The sequence below is a fragment of the Homarus americanus genome, unplaced genomic scaffold, assembly GCF_018991925.1.
Source record: "Homarus americanus isolate GMGI-L3 unplaced genomic scaffold, GMGI_Hamer_2.0 scaffold45698, whole genome shotgun sequence".
NCBI lineage: Eukaryota > Metazoa > Arthropoda > Malacostraca > Decapoda > Nephropidae > Homarus > Homarus americanus.
The window spans coordinates 3,501,025-3,521,176 of NW_024735554.1; the positions used below are offsets into that span (position 1 = coordinate 3,501,025).

At 42.2% G+C, this 20,152-nt stretch overlaps 1 protein-coding gene across 1 annotated transcript in view; it reads left to right on the forward strand.

Moving 5' to 3' along the window:
- LOC121871313 (protein espinas-like) overlaps positions 1 to 20,152 on the forward strand; it is a 36,536-nt gene that overhangs the window by 5,256 nt on the left and 11,128 nt on the right. Inside the window, exons 2-3 of the mRNA XM_042373531.1 lie at positions 14,507 to 14,620; positions 17,072 to 17,212. Of these exons, the coding sequence (XP_042229465.1) occupies positions 14,507 to 14,620; positions 17,072 to 17,212 (255 nt within the window). The remainder of the gene's footprint in view (positions 1 to 14,506; positions 14,621 to 17,071; positions 17,213 to 20,152) is intronic.

Sequence of the window (20,152 nt, forward strand, 5' to 3'; positions counted from 1 at the left end):
TAGTCGTGTGTTTTTGTTCTTGTTGTTTTTAGTCGTGTTTTTGTTCTTGTTTTAGTCGTGTGTTTTTGTTCTTGTTTTAGTCGTGTGTTTTTGTTCTTGTTTTAGTCGTGTTTTTGTTCTTGTTTTAGTCGTGTGTTTTTGTTCTTGTTTTAGTCGTGTGTTTTTGTTCTCGTTTTAGTCGTGTTTTTGTTCTTGTTTTAGTCGTGTGTTTTTGTTCTCGTTTTAGTCGTGTGTTTTTGTTCTTGTTTTAGTCGTGTGTTTTTGTTCTTGTTTTAGTCGTGTGTTTTTGTTCTTGTTTTAGTCGTGTGTTTTTGTTCTTGTTTTAGTCGTGTGTTTTTGTTCTTGTTTTAGTCGTGTGTTTTTGTTCTTGTTTTAGACGTGTGTTTTTGTTCTTGTTTTAGTCGTGTGTTTTTGTTCTTGTTTTAGTCGTGTGTTTTTGTTCTTGTTTTAGTCGTGTGTTTTTGTTCTTGTTTTAGTCGTGTGTTTTTGTTCTTGTTTTAGTTGTGTGTTTTTGTTCTTGTTTTAGTCGTGTGTTTTTGTTCTTGTTTTAGTCGTGTGTTTGTTCTTGTTTTAGTCGTGTGTTTGTTCTTCAGTTGCTGGGAACGATTAACACACGTCTACTGATGTATATTATTCATTAACTATCAAGGTTAGCTTAGGTTAGCATAGGTTAGGTTAGCTTAGGTTAGCTTAGGTTAGCCTAGCTTAGGTTAGCTTAGGTTAGTTTAGCTTAGCTTAGGTTAGCTTAGCTTAGCTTAGGTTAGCTTAGTTTAGGTTAGGTTAGTTGAGGTTAGCTTAGCTTAGGTTAGCTTAGGTTAGCTTAGGTTCGAATTCAATTTTAACCAAACCAAACGTGCAGTAACGTAACCCACATCACAGTAATATGACCCCGACGCCTTGACTTGTCTTAAAAAACAAGTTGTATTGTCAGAGATGTGTAACAACGGCGGCGCCCTCCACTAACCCGCCACAGCTCTAGTAGATAAGGAGTGACGGGCCCTTAGGAGTGACGGGCCAGTAACCGCAAAATATCGCCGTGGTTGGGTAGAAAACACGACCAAACACGACCAAATCCCGGTGGTCCGTCGTGTTGCCGCCTCCTATACGTCCAGGAAACGCACTTGAGGATGAAGGAAACTGCTCCATGTTGTTTGGTGATTCAGTAAAAATAACAAGTTGGTATTTTTAGGAATGAATATTTTTCGCAGTAGATATAATATAGATTTTTGTTCTTACATAAATATACCTGAATCCCAATTTTGTGATAGATATGCAGAATTTTTTTTTTTTGGACACGAAGCGTATAATTTAATTCCTTCTCTATGTATTTTTGGCAGTGTTAAAACGCCGGGAAAATTCCTTTCAAAAATATTATAAAAACATAGTGATACCGATATATTGTATTTTATGGAGCGTAATCTTTCAAGAATAGTTACTTTCAAGTTGAGTTTATTTTGGTTTAATAATAAAGACTCGGCAATTTATTTTTCATGTCCTCAGAAAATTTTTTTTATTGTAAGATAAAATATAACTTTGACCATTGGTTTAATTTATAAATATGTTCTTTATTATTACTTTCGCAATAATATAAATAAAATTGTCCAAAAAAATACATCTAATAAATACAATTAGAAATGTGAACAATGCTGGTAATTTATCTTACCTGAGTGATTACCGGAGCAACAGGTACAGGTGAGGAGGAGAGAAGGTGTTAATATTCACTGGAGATATGACGAGCTTTTGACCCACGACAACTCACCTGAGACGAGAACTTCAGGTAGGTCGAGGGAGGTGTGACGTCGTTAATCTGAAGGTGACCAGACTTAAGGTGACGCAGGTATTTTCGCTGGGGCGCTTCTCTCCTGTAGGGCGCGGGTGGGGGCTGGCGAAGGTCCTCTCTATTGTAGGGAACGAGGCTTGAAAGGTCGTGGGTAGTGGGTCTCCCTGCTACAAAAAGAACCTTGGCAGGAATGTTCTAAGGGACGTCGCCTACTGAAGGGGAATGACAAATAGGACTCGCAAGGACCCCGTTGGAGTGTCTGAGGACTTGCCAGGTACCTCTCTGACGAAGGGGACAGGACAGGAGTATTTCTAGGGCTACCCAGTGAAGGACTACCCCAAGTAACCAGATAGGAGTATGTGAAGATAAAGTCCTGTTGAAGGTATTTTTGTGCTGGGAAACACACCCCCAAGGATTATGCGTTAAGGAATATCTCTCTCTCTCTCTCTCTCTCTCTCTCTCTCTCTCTCTCAGGTAAGGGGTGTTCGGCAGGTGAGGTACCGGAGATAAGGTGTACAAAGCGGCCTTATTACCTCAAGTGAACATAGTCTGTGATATATGATTCCTAAAAAAATGTACCTACAGCAGTCTGAGACACCTGGGGGAGGGAGGTACAGGTGTTCCTAATGACTCCTGTCTCCCGAAGGATACCTGGTGTCTCTTGAGGTTATGTCAGGTCTTCGTAGTCTTGTCTGGGGTAAACACTCTCGGCAGGGTATAGAAAGGGCGTCTCTCTCCTGAAGGATTTTTTTTTCGGGGGTGATAGAGAGAGAGAGAGAGAGAGAGCTGTTATTTTCCACGGTCCCTCACTTTACAGAGGAAGAACAGTAAGCAAAACAAAACAAATGCACATAGCGGGGATCAGCCAATCAAGGCTCTTCTAGCCAATTTAACTTTACGGAAGGGTAATTACCAACAGAGTTCGTGACCACCATAACAACACCACTCCTACTCGTTAGCTGACCTATGATGGATGTATGGTGATGTGTAGTGTGTGTGGTGACGTGTGATGTGTGTGTTTAGAGTCGTATAATGTGCATGGTGACGTATATATGACTGATGACGTCACATTTCATCCTGTACTTGGCAATGACGTCACCGTATTTGGCAATGACGTCACAGGGTAATGACGTGGCATAGCTGGATTGGCTGTGACACGGAGATCTGTTGTTTACATAGTGGGTTTAACCTCTTGTGTTTACTCAGTCACAAGGGCCGACTAAGAGAAGCTTTTAACTACCAAATAACTTTATCTTTTGGTGCCTAGAGATTTAAAGCTTCATGGTACAGTTAGCTTCACGTGTCACTTGGCTTCATGACACAGTTAGCTTCACGTGTCACATGGCTTCATGACACAGTTAGCTTCACGTGTCACTTGGCTTCATGGTACAGTTAGCTTCACGTGTCACTTGGCTTCATGGTACAGTTAGCTTCACGTGTCACTTGGCTTCATGGTACAGTTAGCTTCACGTGTCACTTGGCTTCATAGATCAATTAACCTGACTTATGACTCCCCATGGCTTCATAGTTCACAATTCGCTGGGTTCGCGACTCTTTTAGGCTTCACTTCTCGACATCATGACTCTCTTTTGGCTTCACCACTTGACTTCACCACCAATAACAATAGCTTCATTTTTTCTCTCGGCTTCACAATCACTGTTGAAGCTGTTGATGGAACCAGACAGACGAACCGAACCCAACCAAACCCGCAAACCCCAAACCAAACCAAACCAAACCCCAACCAAGGCGAAACCAAACCAGAACAAACAACCAAACCCCAACCAAACTGGCAAACCAACCCAAACCCGAAACCAAACTAGCAAACTAGCAAACCAAAACCAAACTAGCAAACCCCAACCAAACCCCAAACCAAACCCCAAACCAAACCCCAAACCAAACCCTAACCAAACCCCAACCAAACCCCAACGAACCACCACAATTTCTCCCTCTAACGTGTGTTTACAAGACCATGACAACCGGCTGTTTACACTGACAATACTGATTCACTCTCCTCCCCAGACGAGCAACAGAATGGTGAGATAATGGCGCTAATACTTAGTGATTCAGGTGATGCAGGTGTACTGGTGATGGATTTTAATTGCGTTACTGTCTGTCTTTGTCTGTCTGTCTGTCTGTCTGTCTGTCTCTGTCTGTCTGTCTGTCTGTCTGTCGTGGGTGAATTGGTATGGATGAGAATTAGTCGAGGGTGTTTACATTGTCAATATTATTTGCCTTTTTTGGTGTGTGTGTGTGTGTGTGTGTGTGTGTGTGTGTGTGTGTGTGTGTGTGTGTGTGTGTGTGTGTGTGTGTGTGTGTGTGTGTGTTAATTTTCGTGATTATTTTTGTTTATTGTCTCTGAAGTTGAAATTATATAACTAATTTATCATTATTATTTTTTTTAGTTTGTATCTCACACTAATTAGTTATTTGTTGTATTATATTATATTGTATTTTGTATTAATTTATTGTATTGATATTAGTTAAATTACCTGGGAGAGGGAGGAGTTTAACCTCTCTCTCTCTCTCTCTCTCTCTCTCTCTCTCTCTCTCTCTCTCTCTCTCTCTCTCTCTCTCTCTCGTTTAAAAATAATAATAAAAAATGAAAAAAAAAATTACCTATTCATCACAAACTAGCAGCAATTAATTACGTCTTTTGTAAATAATAAAGAATATACATCTCGGTTAATATCTTTTAGGAAGCCATATTTCTCTGTAACACAATGGTAAAGTGGTGAGACGGTGTTAATGGTGGTGTCGTTATAATATTTTCCTGTGTTAAACTTATCTGTCTCTCTGTTGTGTTGTCCTGTTAATTTATGAGACAACAGGAGGGTGGTAGTGTGTTGAGGGGTGTTGGGAGGTGGTGAGGAGTGTTGGGAGGTGCTGAGTGCTGCTGGGAGGTGCTGAGTGCTGCTGGGAGGTTGGCATTTCAAGAGTCTATCATTAAATGGTAAATCACGATAAAAAACAAAAGCTGGTGCGCTTTCTTTCTTTCTTTCTTTTGTATATGACATATTGGATAGACTAACTTGCTATACTGCCGCAATATTACACACTGTTATACATTTACGACACACGAGTGGAAAGGGGCTGGCTGGTGTCTCGTAAACTCAAAACAACAAACACAAAAATAATGACTTTATATTTACGTGTTGTAAAGTTGTAAATACCATCTACAACTACAACTCTTACCCCATGGAGAACCCACCCGCTATCACCTGACAATCTGATGAATGAAACTCGCCCGTGATTGGCTCGAAAGATTTATCGCGTGTGTACTATACTTTTGTTAGATGCCGACGATAACTCTACCTGACTTAGGGTAACCCCCACCGACTAGAATACATATACGTTTAAATTTCTCTTTCCTCGGTAAATCTACGAAATAAATAGCGATTAGTTAAGTAAATGACGTCGAAATTACGTTAAAAGACTCTACCGTACTTGTAAGCGTTCTCGTCTACCCAAGTAAAAATTTATCGTATAAAAATGTTGTGAGAATTCTTGGAGGGAAGAGTCTAGTCGAGGCGGATCAATTTTACACGCTCACATTTATCGTAATACCCAAACTTGGAACATTATTTGAGAAGCACACAGAAGGTGTTCGTGTAAATATTATCCAACCCCTTCTTCAGTATACGAGAGGAGCGGGAAGAGACTAGAAAATTAGTATTATTATCACAAGGTATTCCCGGATTAGACATCACGGAAACAGATGACTAGCGCTTGTGCTGGTGAGACAGTGGACGTGGTGAGGTGTTGTTCTCTATCACTTTACTGTGACGTCTCCTGGACTGATGTTGTCATGAGTAAAATAATAGTGAACAGATAGAAACTCACACGAGCGTAAAGTTGAAGACATGTAAAAATAGTAAGAAAATTTAGAGAGGTGAAATATAAAGCGACAACGAACGTAATCTTGATATAATGCAACAATGAACGTAATGTCAAATAAATATACAGCAACTATGAACGTATGGTAAATAACTATAGACACTGAATATATAGGGACATTAAATATAAAGGGATCCTAAATATAAAATTAAAATGTAAATAAAGGAAACCCCAACAAAATATAAAAATATAAATAAAATACAAAATATTGATACGTTAAAATACATGATCTCCTGACCCCAATATTGTGACCGTTGACCCCTATAACTACAACAAACTAGGTACCAATTCTACATACGTCTACATCTATGAACCCCACCAACTATTACTACTACTATCATTACTACTACTACTACTACTACTACTACTACTACTACTACCACCACCACCACCACTACTACCACCACCACCACCACCACCACCACCACCACCACTACTACCACTACTACCACCACCACCACCACCACTACTACCACCACCTCTTCGTCCGTCTTTCTTTCTTCAGTACCCCACACTCGTCAATCATTCAGAGCAGCAACTCCCTGTCCGCCCGTCAACCTAGCTTACAAGAGTATGTCACCTGACGATACATTACCGCTACTGCTGCTGGTGTTGACAGAGATGGCAGCCGAAGGAGGGATATTGTCGCTACCTGGTGATTCTTAAGTACCTCACCTTGCCTCCACCTGTGAATAATAATCATCCCTCCCCCCCAGTGAGGTAGTTACTAGGAGCATTCAGTCATCCAGGGGTCTTTAGCCATAGGTTGGATTGTTGTGTATCGTTCTGTCCTTAGTTCCAAAGCTTATGATTGTTCTAGTCATCTTTAAGTACAGTGAGTCATTATCCTTAACTACAGTGAAAGTCATCATCCATAATCTAACCTAACCTAACCTAACCTAACCTAAAATTTCATGAGATCTCGTGAACTGCCTACCGGTTCAGGGGGGGGGTGATCTCAGCACGTATAAGTATGCAGGAGTCTTAGAGAGAGGAGTCCTAGAGAGAGAGAGAGAGAGAGAGAGAGAGCGAGAGACGAGTCCTACAGAGAGAAACGAGTCCTACAGAGAGAGAAACGAGTCCTACAGAGAGAGAAACGAGTCCTACAGAGAGAAACGAGTCCTACAGAGAGAGAAACGAGTCCTACAGAGAGAGAAACGAGTCCTACAGAGAGAGAAACGAGTCCTACAGAGAGAGAAACGAGTCCTACAGAGAGAGAAACGAGTCCTACAGAGGGAGAAACGAGTCCTACAGAGGGAGAAACGAGTCCTACAGAGAGAGAAGGATAGCACAGCAGGGAGATAGATCCTAGGAGTCCTTGGCCAGAGTGTCCCTGAGAACAGCGCCTCAGCACTTTTAAACTACAGTCTATCAGCATCTTCCAATTTGCCGCTTGACCAACGATGGGATTTGACTGTCGAAAAATAGCGGTGTTCCGTTTATCAAGAGATGGGCCATTGGTCAGGGGTCTAGAGGCTTATGTTGTGGAGGGAGGGTGGAGGGAAGGTGATGGGAGGGAAAGAGGAGGGTAATGGGAGGGAAAGAGGAGGGTGGAGGGAGGGTGAAGGGAAGGAAAAGGGAGGGTGGAGGGAAGGTGATGGGAGGGAAAGAGGAGGGTAATCGGAGGGGGAAGAGGAGGGTGGAGGGAGGGTGAAGGGAAGAGGAGGTGGGTGAAGGGAAGAGGAGGAGGGTGAAGGGAGGGTGATGGGAAGAGGAAGAGGGTGAAGGGAAGGTTGATGGGAAAAAGTGATGAGGAAGAGGATAATAGGAAGGGGAAGAGAAGGGAGAGGAAGAGTAATGGGTGACTGATAGGGTAAAACACAGAGAACAAGAGAAAGAGAGAAAAAGGAAGAGGGAACGACAGGGAGGAAGAAGGGACAGGAGAAGAAGGTGATAGAGAGAAACGAGACGGTAATGAGTAAGAGAGAGGAAAGAGTTAGGAGGTGATGAAGAAATATACAATAGATATGAACTAAGGTTTTGTGAACATATTACAACACACACACACACACACACACGGAGACAGGCAGATAGACAGAATAACTAATATAGAACAACTTTCCCTATATGTGTGTGTGTAACTGTCACAAGCAGACAGAGACTGGGCGTCCTCTAACAGCATCAGGAGACGGACAGACCAGACAGACAGACAGACAGCGACATATCAGTACCAGCGTCGAGGTCAGAATGTCAAGAGTGCTTCAGCAACGACACAAACACGAACAGATGAAACCACATTTTTCTTTTCGTATGGCAGTCTCAACGTCAAAGTGTCCAGCTGCCATAAGTGAAGGGAAACACACACACACGCCTCCGCCTGACAGAAGTGCGACGAAGGGAGGCCGACGCAGCGGTCTTTATGGCTCGTAAGAAAACTGCACGGGGTCGCAGAGTCTCGCAAAGGGCTTATCAATCAAGTTTATCGTAGGCCCAGCTGCCCCTCACAGCTTGCTAACTCACTTTACCTCGTCCGTAATGAAGAATTTTCTGGCGTTGTTGCGAGTTGATCGTTTTATTTTTTGGGGGTCCCCACGTAGAAGTTATTGAATATTTGGGACACGTCTGGCTGAGAAGGGTCAAACCTTAGTCCAGAGTTGAAGTTACTCACCATTGCATTATACAGTATATTTTTTGTTTATGTAGTTTTGTGGATATTTTGTAGAATGTTGATGAACGATCCTGTGTTTTTTTGTTACAGCTACTCGAAGTCAAGTTGTTATTCTGTCCTGTGTATCTGTTCCTCTGGGTGTATGTTTATGGAAGGATCTCTCTAAAATATTAAATATAGAAGAGTATTATTGGAGTCGTCAGCGTCACAGGCCTCCACCACCTGACACAAGATAAAGAAAACTGAGACGGAATCAATTTCTTACTGGAGGGGAAAAAAGTCGGTGCCATTCCGTGCACCTGTGGCCTGGTCTTGGTGCCACCCCGGGCCACCTAGCAGCCGGGGAGGCCAGATTATTCTTTTTAAAGGTGGCACTCCGATCAGGGGGTCGAGGGTGACGAAAGTGCGTGGTGCCATGTGGGGGAGACGCCCTGATGGTTGTGGTAATAACGTGTAGTTGTGACGGCATCAACCATCATCTCTGTTTTAACTGTTGATCCTCGTGTGGTTGAGGGTGGGTACTGATACAGGGTGGAGTACAGGTTGAGGGTGGGCACTGATACAGGGTGGAGTACAGGTTGAGGGTGGGTACTGATACAGGGTGGAGTACAGGTTGAGGGTGGGTACTGATACAGGGTGGAGTACAGGTTGAGGGTGGGCACTGATACAGGGTGGAGTACAGGTTTAGGGTGGGTACTGATATAGGGTGGAGTACAGATTTTGTATCGTGTTAAAAGGTGATCATAGAAAATATTTATTTTATAGATATATATATATATAGAATTTGGCTAAAACCCCTTTAAGTGAGAAAGTATGTGTATACAGTCTACGTCAGGGTGTACATATCTAACACGAGATCCCTTCCTGTGTGTCCGGTTCATTATCGTCTATTTATCAAACTCGTGCCGTGATGATGATGACAACACGAAGCTAAAACTCATCGACGAGGAGTTACGATATAGGGGCAGGTCGTCACCCTGAGGGGTCGTGCACAGTGAGTCATCCCTCACGCACCACATGGTCGAGAATCACGAACCTTCCTGCGGGCTGCTGCACTGTACGACACTCGTTCACTTGATCGTCGTCACCCTGGGAGCTGTACGCATTTGTCGCAGCTGCCAGAGGCATCAGACTCCTGGATATTAAAATAGGATCATGGCGACCCTCTCAGGTCCTTGTCAAGGATATTTATGAGTCAGATGGAAGCTTAAGTACTGTGACTCCTCAGCTACGGAGTTCACGACCCAGAAAATTATAATATGATAGTTTTCTTTACAGTAAATATCTCATTTTTTCTTGGAGTTATGTAATATTTGTTAATATTTCTTTATGAATCGTCAGTACAGCAGGATGAAGACTTGGGGGGACCAAACAGATATATCACAAAGTTCTGTTTATATAAAGCTGGTAACCGCCCCTGTGTTGACGCGAGGCTGGGATGATCTATGTTATTTTCGACAAGATGTGAATAATTTTAAGAGGCTATCCATCACGCCCCCTACACAGCCGTCATTGGAAGTGTCGTCAGGTTCCCCCTCGACCCTTCCTCCCCTCCAGCCTCTGATAAATGGACTCGTCCGCCTCCCTAATTTGCTGATGAATAAAAGTTATGTTATATGTTATGCTTGTTGGGGAGGGGAGACTGTAGAGTTGCCTTCCCCTGCTTTTGAGAGAGAGAGTCTGACAAAGATGGTGAGAGAGATAATAAGGAGAGTGAGCAGGCGAGAAGTAGACAGACAAAGAAAGAGACAGACTGACAAAGAGGAAGAGAGAGGGAGGGGGAAGTATAGACAGCCTGACAGCCATCAAGTGTATGCGTAGTTCATGAGGTCTTGTCCCTTCCCTCTCAGTCTTAGCGATGTCTCCTCAGTTCCTCAGTCTCTCAGTCTTTGTCTAGCTGCGTCTCCTTAACCTCTCTGTCACTTCCAAGTCTCCTCCAGTCTCTCTGTCTCAGCACCGTCTCCTCAGCCTCCTCTGTCTCAGCACCAAATCATCCTCAGCCCCTCTCTGTGTCAGCCTCTGTCTCCAGCACTGTCTCCTCAACCTCTCTGTCTCAGCACCGTCTCCTCAACCTCTCTGTCTCAGCACCGTCTCCTCAACCTCTCTGTCTCAGCACCGTCTCCTCAACCTCTGTGTCTCAGCAACGTCTCCTCAACCTCTTTGTCTCAACACCGTCTCCTCAACCTCTGTGTCTCAGCAACGTCTCCTCAACCTCTTTGTCTCAGCACCGTCTCCTCAACCTCTCTGTCTCAGCACCGTCTCCTCAGCACCGTCTCCTCAACCTGTCTCAGCACCATCGCTACAGCCAAATCCATCAAGACTTCACCACTTCCTCCTCCCGACGGCACCTGCAGGAAGAGGAAGCTTTATAGACCATTGGCACCAACTCCATAAGAACTGGAATAACATGGAAGGCAATTGATCCTAAACTTCCTTTCAGGGTAACGCATTTTTGTGCACTTATTCTTCCCATTCTTGAGCACTCGACGAGGTTTATAGACGTCATTGAAGGGAGAGACGGGATTAAGTTAGCTAATCCAGTTGCCGTGTTCTGTCCTCAGGGAATTGCACTGTATAGAATTCCTTTTATTTTCTATAGATTTTCACCCCACGAGCTGTTCCCGACCTCCCTCCCCTCAGACACTCTTTCTCGCCCTAATATAATTACCCTGGAAATTAATTCTATTGTTTTTTATGATGGCTGGAATTGTTTTTGACGCAATTAAAACTTGATTAGATTTTTTTCTTTGTTTAATTTTTCTTGTTTTTTTTTTCGTCGTCTTTTTTCTGGTATTTATTTCCCGCCCTAGTGTTGTGGTGTGTCAGTCGTAGTCGCGGTGTGAGAAAGAGAGGTCTGTCGTTGATCTTCTTCTCTCAGTGTTTGACAGAAGAATAGAAAAAACAAAATAGAAATGAGTAATGATTATAGTAATACGCCTCTGTACTACTACTACTACTATTACAACTACTACTACTACGAGATGACCAAATTAACTAACTAAGACCAAATTACTCCTTCCCCCCTCCGTTAATGAAGAGCATACACACCATCATGATAATCAACATTGCAACAGCTGAGGAACAAAGACTGGCAGTCTCATTAGATGCCCTCGTAAATTACCTTCGTTATTGAATTAATACACTGGGGAGGAGATGTTTGTTTTTTTGTCCTTATCTCTCAAACCATTAAAGATCAAACAGGAAATGATCATATGATGTATCTTTTATAATGAGAAACAAACGATTTTATAATGAGAAACAAAAGGAGTTGTTATTTATTGACTGAGAAGGAGTTTTGTCAGCCATAAATCAATCTTTTTGAAAGTAATTTGATTTATGAGATTCAGTGTAGCGTAGTGCAGTGTAAAGATAGTGTGGAGTGTAGTGGGGTGGGGTGTAGTGTAGTATAGCGGAGTGTAGTCGATTTTTACAGACACACTGGGTGATTCTGATGTGTAAGATAGTTCAAATTAATTTATTTATCTTTAAAATCTATTTGAACTAACGGTAAAATAGACGAGAAAAACGATTCAATTAAATTTTCAAAACTTTTCTTGGTTTTTTAGTCAATATTTATTAAAAAGTACAGATGGGTATTTTTTTTTGTAAACAAAGTAACATTCACAATGGCCTAATTATTCTCAAAATACATTTATAGTTATTATTATATATTTTTGAGTTCGTTGACACAAAAAAAAATAAAAAATAATGTGTAAATAGTTGAGTTTTATCCAGATAGAAATCACCAAAATATAATTACTTTCGATGTCATGTTGTTGAAGCTGTCAGGAAAATATTAACCGCTTCACTGCTACTCTCAAGTGAAGAAAAGACTGGTCCTAAGATCAATAAAACTTACTTGTCATTCTAACTTAACATTCTATCAGTAACATTCCTCACCTCTCATACTTTTGTGTTGTTTAGTCAATCTGGCTTAAAAAGGAATCAGGCTTTCAAATAATCCGGCTGTCAATCAATCGAACTTTCAATTAAATGTTACGTTTCAGTAAATAAGGCTTCCCAATAAATCTGGCTGTCAAATCAATCACGGTGTTCAATAAATCAGACTTTCAATTCAATCCGGCATTCATATTAATCAGGCTTTCAATTAACTAGCAGCGGCGAGGCTTTCCGATACATTCAGACCTCTCAAATCAATCAGGACTTTTGATTCAAGTCGTACCAGTGCATCAGGCTACTACTACTACATCAGGCTCTCAGATCATGCAGGGCCCATCACAACACCGACTAGTCCTAATCAATCCTTGGGACACATCTATCATCTGGGGTGTCTGTCGGAGCCTCCCTCTTCCTCCCCCACCACCACAGCGCCTCAGGGACCCTCCACAGGACAACACAGGTAATTAACTAGACAATAAGTTGCTAGACCGGCTCAGTACAGGTGTGGGGATGTTTGGACACGGCGCTCTTAAGGGGAGGGATGGCGGGGAGGAGTTGCCGATGAACCCCTCTGTCGGTACTACTACTACTACTACTTTTTTTTTCTTTTTTCTTTTTTTTAACGTGGCCTCCAGCCTCCCCCAATAGCCACACCTTCGCCACCATTTAATTACCTTAATATTAAATATCCTAATACATAAGTAGCTATCCTATCTGTGTTAAATTAGTTGAGCCGCAGATCTATGCGGCATTCAGTAACAGTAGCCTCATAGTCAATATCTGCAGCAGTTGTCGGAGTTGGGGCAGAAGCTCTCGTTCCCCTGAGTCGACATCTCATCAGGCTGTAGCATAAACAGTCTGAGTCTGGCGTAGAAACATCTTGCACTTGGGCCCATCCCACCAGAGGTTGTGAACACTAGAGGAGTGAAGCTGCCTTGATCAACGTTTTGAATTCTCGCCCCATATGCCCTTCTCTTGTCGTTCTCGTTCCTCCTATGTGCAGCATCGAGAGCTAGGTTACGGTGACATGTGGCCATGGGACCAAAAATCCTGATGTCGAAGAAGGCTTGCTGTCCCCGCGTCCAGAATCCTCGAGCACTAACGTCAACACGGGCTTCGTTAAAAATCTTAAATTGAAAACAACGAAAAAAAGACAAATGAAGATCGAAAACAAGAGAGAAACTAATGTAAAAACCGGAATCTAATTGAAGGAAAATGAATAGCAATTTTAAACGGATATACTGGAAACCTGAACCGGAGGACAGAAAATAAGACAAGTGCATCGACCGGGTAGAGGATAAAGGGATGTTCAGTAGAATGTGAATAAAAAAAAAATTCAGCTATAGATTTGATTATAAAAGAATGTGGGAGGGATGGTGAGTGAGGGAGGAAGAGGGAAAGGGAGAGGATGAAGGAGAGGAAGAGAAAATGAAAAGGGTGGGAGGAAAATGGAGAGAGGTTTTAGGGGGAAAAAGAAGGAAGGGAGGAAGAGGAAAGAAAAAGAAGGGAGACGGAAAAGAAGAAAGGGAGAAGGAAAAGAAGAAAGGGGGGAAGAGGAAAGGAAGGTAAGAAAGAGTGTAGTTGTAGGTAAGGAAATTTTACTACTCAATCTCGTTTTCTGTTCCTTATTTTACCCGTTTTCTATTATACATTTAGTCTCCGTTTTCTGTCATAGTCGTGAAAACCAAAACAAAAATATTACACAAACTCTACAATATTAATATAAAACCAGTCGTGTGTGTATTTAAAATTTGATTGTTGTTATCCTAAATGCCGAGACTGATATCTGTCTGCCATTTTTTGTCTTAGATATCATAATTATCATAATAGACCCATTTACAAGTGTACTGTTGTGTAAGTTTGATAAGTGTGGCATTTGCAGTCATTAAATTAATATGTGTTTAATATATTGTAGTGTGAGATTAGTGTGTGTTTTTGTTGTGCCACGAGACCGCATTATTGTATTTAATTAAAGTGAGAATGATTTGTAGCCTCTAACATTAATGATTAAGAGTGCATAACTGTGTATGTTTACTAGGCTGGTTGCTATTAGAGTGTATAAATCTGTATTGTCTTCTCGTATGAGGGTGTATATCTTGTCCTTACAGGTGTATCCTTCACGTACAGGTAACAAGATACTACCTAGTAAGTGTGTATTTCATCTTTCCTGAGTTTCCCATCTAAATATTCCAAGTTTCCCTCGAATTCACACTCTGACCATCAACACAGGAGATAGAATTTCATCTTTTATCATTTACTTTATAGCTGAATCTTGTATTGCTGAAGGAAATCTCTAAACGTGGATATATTTTTTTGTCCTATAGGTTCATCTCTACTTCTCTGCTCTACCGGAGGACAAGGTGCCTTATGTTAACTCGGTGGGTGAGAAGTACAGGATCAAACAGCTCCTCCATCAGCTTCCCCCGCATGATAATGAGGTGGGTCTTGCGTGTCTTCCTGCCACCTTGTTCTGTTTATGTTTTTATTATACCTCACCATGTCATTCACACTTCCTCATACTCCCTCATACTCCTTCATACTCCTTCATCATCCCTCACACTCCCTCATAGCACACCTACATAACCTATCATCATCTTCCACCTACATCACACCATCTATATAGTTAATATCACGTAAATAGAAGGTTTTTAACCCTACTTATATGGCTTTTAACCCTCATGGAAAAGGTTCTCAACTCTCTACAATGGATCCTCACCCTATAATAACCCGTAACAGTATCGATTGTGGTGCTTATAGTTATGAAAGGTGATTTATGACGCATTTCAGCTATGAAGGGATTATTTACAAGTAGTTATAGGTAGTTAGTGTATTATTAATAGTATTTAAGTAGATTAGTAGAATGTGTGGTGCTCACGATGGTACGGGATAAGTATAAGTTTTAAGTGAATTTACGAGTATAAAGGTGTAATGGTGTTATAAGTAAAGGTATGGTACTTATTGTCAAGCTTCCTCTCTTATCTTAACTGTTATTATTTTAAGTTGTTTTATAAGTATAGGAAGTTGTGTTGAGATATTGCTAGTGATTGAGTTATAAACACTAACGTAAGGAACAGTAGCACCAGTGGGAACAGTAGCACCAGTGGGAACAGTAGCACCAGTGGGAACAGTAGCACCAGTGGGAACAGTAGCACCAGTGGGAACAGTAGCACCAGTGGAACAGTAGCACCAGTGGGAACAGTAGCACCAGTGGGGAACACAGTAGCACCAGTGAGGAACAGTAGCACCAGCAGGAACAGTAAACAGTAAACAGTGAAGACCCACAATGGGGAACAGTGGAACACCAGGAACAGTAGCACCAGTGGGAACAGTAGCACCAGCGGGAACAGTAGCACCAGTGGGAACAGTAGCACCAGCAGGAACAGTAGCACGAGTGGGAACAGAAGCACCAGCAGGAACAGTAGCACGAGTGGGAACAGTAGCACGAGTGGGAACAGTAGCACGAGTGGGAACAGTAGCACCAGCGGGAACAGTAGCACCAGTGGGAACAGTAGCACCAGTGGGAACAGTAGCACCAGTGGAACAGTAGCACCAGTGTGTGTAGCACCAGTCAGTGCACCAGCAGGAACAGTAGCACCAGTGTGTGTGTAGTGTGTCAGTAGTCATGTGTGTGTGTGTGTGTAGATTACTGTCATCTTTGTTTCCCTATTCTCTCTCTCTCACGCACACACACTCACAACACATCACGGCGTCTACAAAGGTGTACCTATGATCACACGTCACACAGGTCAAAGGGCGTGACCCCATCATACCAAGGTCAACACTCACACACGCCCTCGGTGCTTCTAATTCAGTTACACACACTCCCGACCCACTTCACGGCGATATACTTACACCTAAGTCAAATCGGGTTGAGTGTATCTTGTTACTTCAAATTCTAACTGAATGTTCTGTCACTGTGAATGATCTGTCGCTGTGAATGGTCTGTCGCTGTGAATGATCGGTCACTGTGAATGATCTGCCACTGTGAATGATCTGCCACTGTGAATGATCTGTCATTGTGAATGATCTGCCACTGTGAATGAGCTGCCACTGTAAATGATCTGTCACTGTGAATGATCTGCCACTGTGAATGATCTGCCACTGTCACTGTGAATGATCTGCCACTGAATGATCTGCCACTGAGAATGATCTGCCACTGAGAATGATCTGTCACTGAGAATGATCTGCCACTGAGAATGATCTGCCACTATGAATGATCTGTCACTATGAATGATCTGCCACTGAGAATGATCTGCCACTATGAATGATCTGTCACTATGAATGATCTGTCACTGTGAATGATCTGCCACTGAGAGGTTTTGGTGTTTCTGCATATATAAACAAGTTAGGGCTGTGTACTCCCTTAAAGCAACACACACACACACACACACACACCCCACACACACACACCCCACACACACACACCCCACACACACACACCCCCCCACACACACACACAGCTGAGTGGCGTATTAGTGAGTTATGACGTATTGTGCCCTAGTGATCGTGTGAAAGGAATGTCAGGTCACGCTAATTGGTTGCCCAGTTGTAGGTGATGTGAGGTGACTTAGAACTACTAGTAATGTGATGTGATGTGATGTAATGTGACTTAGAACAGGTAATGTGATGTGATGTGATGTGATGTAATGTGACTTAGAACAGGTAATGTAATGTGATGTCATTAATTTACTGTTGTTCTCAGGTTAAAAAATACAGCATAATACAATAGGAAAATACACTTTGAATTCTTACTGTATTAACATATAAAATACATCATAATACAATAGGATAATACACTCTGAATTCTTACTGTATTAACATATAAAATACATGAAGCACTCGTTACTATCGTCTTGAGTGAATTAGTAACCGCAACCATATCTTCTCAGGTGCGGTACTGTAATGGTCTCAGCGACGAAGAGAAGAAGGAGCTGCGGTTATTCTCAGCGCAGCGGAAGAGGGAATCGCTGGGGAGAGGATCAGTCAAGCAGCTACCAGTCAACCTTCATTCTACCATGACCTGCGCTAACGTGAGTATTTCCTTCCTTCCTTCCTTCCTTCCTTCCTCCCTCCCTCCCTCCCTCTCTCCCTCCCTCCCTCCCTCCCTTCCTTCCTTCCTCCCTTCCTTCCTTCCTTCCTTCCTTCCTTCCTTCTTTCCTTCCTTCCTTCCTTCCTTCTCTACAGCTCGCTAAACCTTCCAACTGGTGGGCGGAGTGGGGAAGAGGAGGGGTCTTTGTCTAGTTGCCTGGGTCTTAATTGGTCTAGTTATGGGGTCTTTATTGGTCTAGTTATAGGGTCTTTCTTTCCCTATTTACGGTGTCTTTTTTCCGGAGCTACGGGGTTTTTATTTCCCTCGTTACAGGGTCTTTCTTTCCCTAGTACAAATAACAGACGAAAAAATGAATTAGAATCACAAATTTAAGAACACATACAAATGAATAAATAACGAATGAATAAATAAATAAATAAATAAATAACGGATGAAGGAACAATAACAAATAGAAGATATAACTCATCGATAGGAATGAATAAAGATGAATAAGATTAAACAAGCCGAAAAAATAATAAAATAAAATGACCCTCTTCACTCAGTCAGTTAGCCAACCAGCCAATCAGCGAAGAGCAACTTGCTTTACCTTATCGTGCACCAATCAAGAGCTTTGGCCTGTCCCTCCCTCCACTACCACCTACCCCTACCCCTACCACTACCACCTATCTCTACCACCACCACCACCAACCCGTCACAATCACTCGCTTAGATTACCATATATAACATCCCCCATTATCCTTCAAACACCCCTCACCCCCTCTACTCCCCACCCTCCCCGCCACACACCCCATCTTCTCCCCGTCTCCAATCACCCCACACACACACTTCACCCACCCCAGACACATCCCCCACACTCCCCAGATCATCAGGAATATGGACGACCAGCCCAGCAGAAATATTCTCTTGTGATAAATTGGTTTTCTCAGTAGACACCAGGCCATTACGAGATGAAAGTGAAATATACGTAACAAGAACAATATGGATAGTAATAATACAATAAATAATGGTAAGAATGATAATAGTGCAAAAACTTTAAAAAAAATTAATAAAATTCGAATAATAATAATAATAATAATTACTGGTCTGAGCAATTGTAATAAAGTTCTGGTTAAAATAAATAGTGAATAAATGAATTAGTGTATAACAAAAAATGAATAGCTACGTATGTCAACAATAAAAAATAAGTTGTTTTGACTGGCAGTAAACACAGACTTTCATCCTGGTTGGTCGTGGGGAAAAATATGCAGGTAATTGTAATATATTCGTGGTGGGGCCTCAGAGGTGATCACTCAGAGTGTCCGTCAGGGAGACAAATACTCAGTCATGAAAGTATAAGTTGGGGGGAGGGGGGGGGGGAGTCCTTGCTGCCCCCACCCCCCACCCCCCAGAGTTTGGTGTCCCGTGGGAGGGTGGTGGGGGAGTGTTGGGAGATGGCCAGTGGTCGGGTCCATGGAGTGTGCAAGTGTGCCTACGGGGTCCAGAGTCCAGGTTTAGAGCTTCACACTCGTTTCTGAAATAAGTCTTATTCAAAGTTAGAGATAAGGGTGACTGACCTGGACAAACTACAGGTGAAATATACGATAAAGATCTAAGGTCAGGTCGGGTCATGGTAGCGACATACGAAGAATCTAATGAACAATAATGTAAAACAATAATACACGAACCCTTTGAAGTCACCGCCACGTTCTGGTCCCACAGTTCTTAAAGGAAATTGTCCTCCTGGCGGTAAGAACTCGTTGACAACATACCTACATATATACTGTGTCAGACTAATGGTAAAGAACACATACTGATGAGTGTCGTGACCCCGGTAGAAGACATTATATAATATTATTCGTACTTGATTTAACCTTTGAAGGAGTGTTTTGACGAGGAAGTAGTTTATTGTCAGTACAAAGATAGTGAATGAGACAACGTAATTTTGTCATTTATGGACTGATGGTTAATATTAGTGAAGTGGTGTGGGGTACAATAATAGGTCATATATGAAGTATCGACTCCGGCCATTAGCTCAACACTTCCTCAGTTTTCTGCATCTTCCGCCTCGAGTTAGGACAATGTACAGTGCTGTCTGGGAAAAACAGCTATTGTAGGTTTGTCGAAAGTTTAGAGTCATTTAAATAAAACTTTTTTTAAGTCCTGGAAGAATTATGAAGTGTTGCATTTACCTTAACCATAACATTTATATAGTGTGCAATGTTTACCGATACAGGTGATCTGGCCAGGTGTCTGTGACGTAGTACAGATGTTTACAAAACTACTGTACCTCATCTTCTCTTTACACGGGAGTAAATACTCGTAATTATTCAAGAAACTGTACAGTACACCCAAAAAATTAGTTGATCACAATAATTAAACAAACTGCGATAAATTATTACATATAATATTTTTGGTAATATTTTTAATGCCATACAAGTATATATATAAAATTCCAAAGTTTTTTGTTCTGAAATAACTATTGAACTCATTCAACGTCCCCCGGCGGACATGAGATTTTGACAGAAAGCTAAACACAGCACATTAGCTTTCCCTTGACGAGTGGCAGGCCGTAGAAGTAACCACAGCCATCACTGACCACAAGTCTACCAGTCACCCAGAGTCAGCTTGTGGATGTAGGCTGTGCAGTGTCAGGAGTGCAACACAGACCTCTGGTGTTTCCTCTGTTCGTGCGCTTAGTAACCCACCCAGACCCACCAGTGACTCTTGAAGACTAACGTGAGGTTCTTATGAGTCTTGGAGTCTACTATAAAGTTCTCGTGAGTTTAAGATCCCAGCGTGAAGTTTATGTGGAAATTGGACTCAGTGTGAAGTTCTTGTGAGACGAGGAACCAAGTTTAAAAGTTTGCCTTGTGAGTTTAGGATCCCTGCGTGATATGAGTGTGAATCTAAACCCCAAATTTGAATACGTTACGAGTTAATA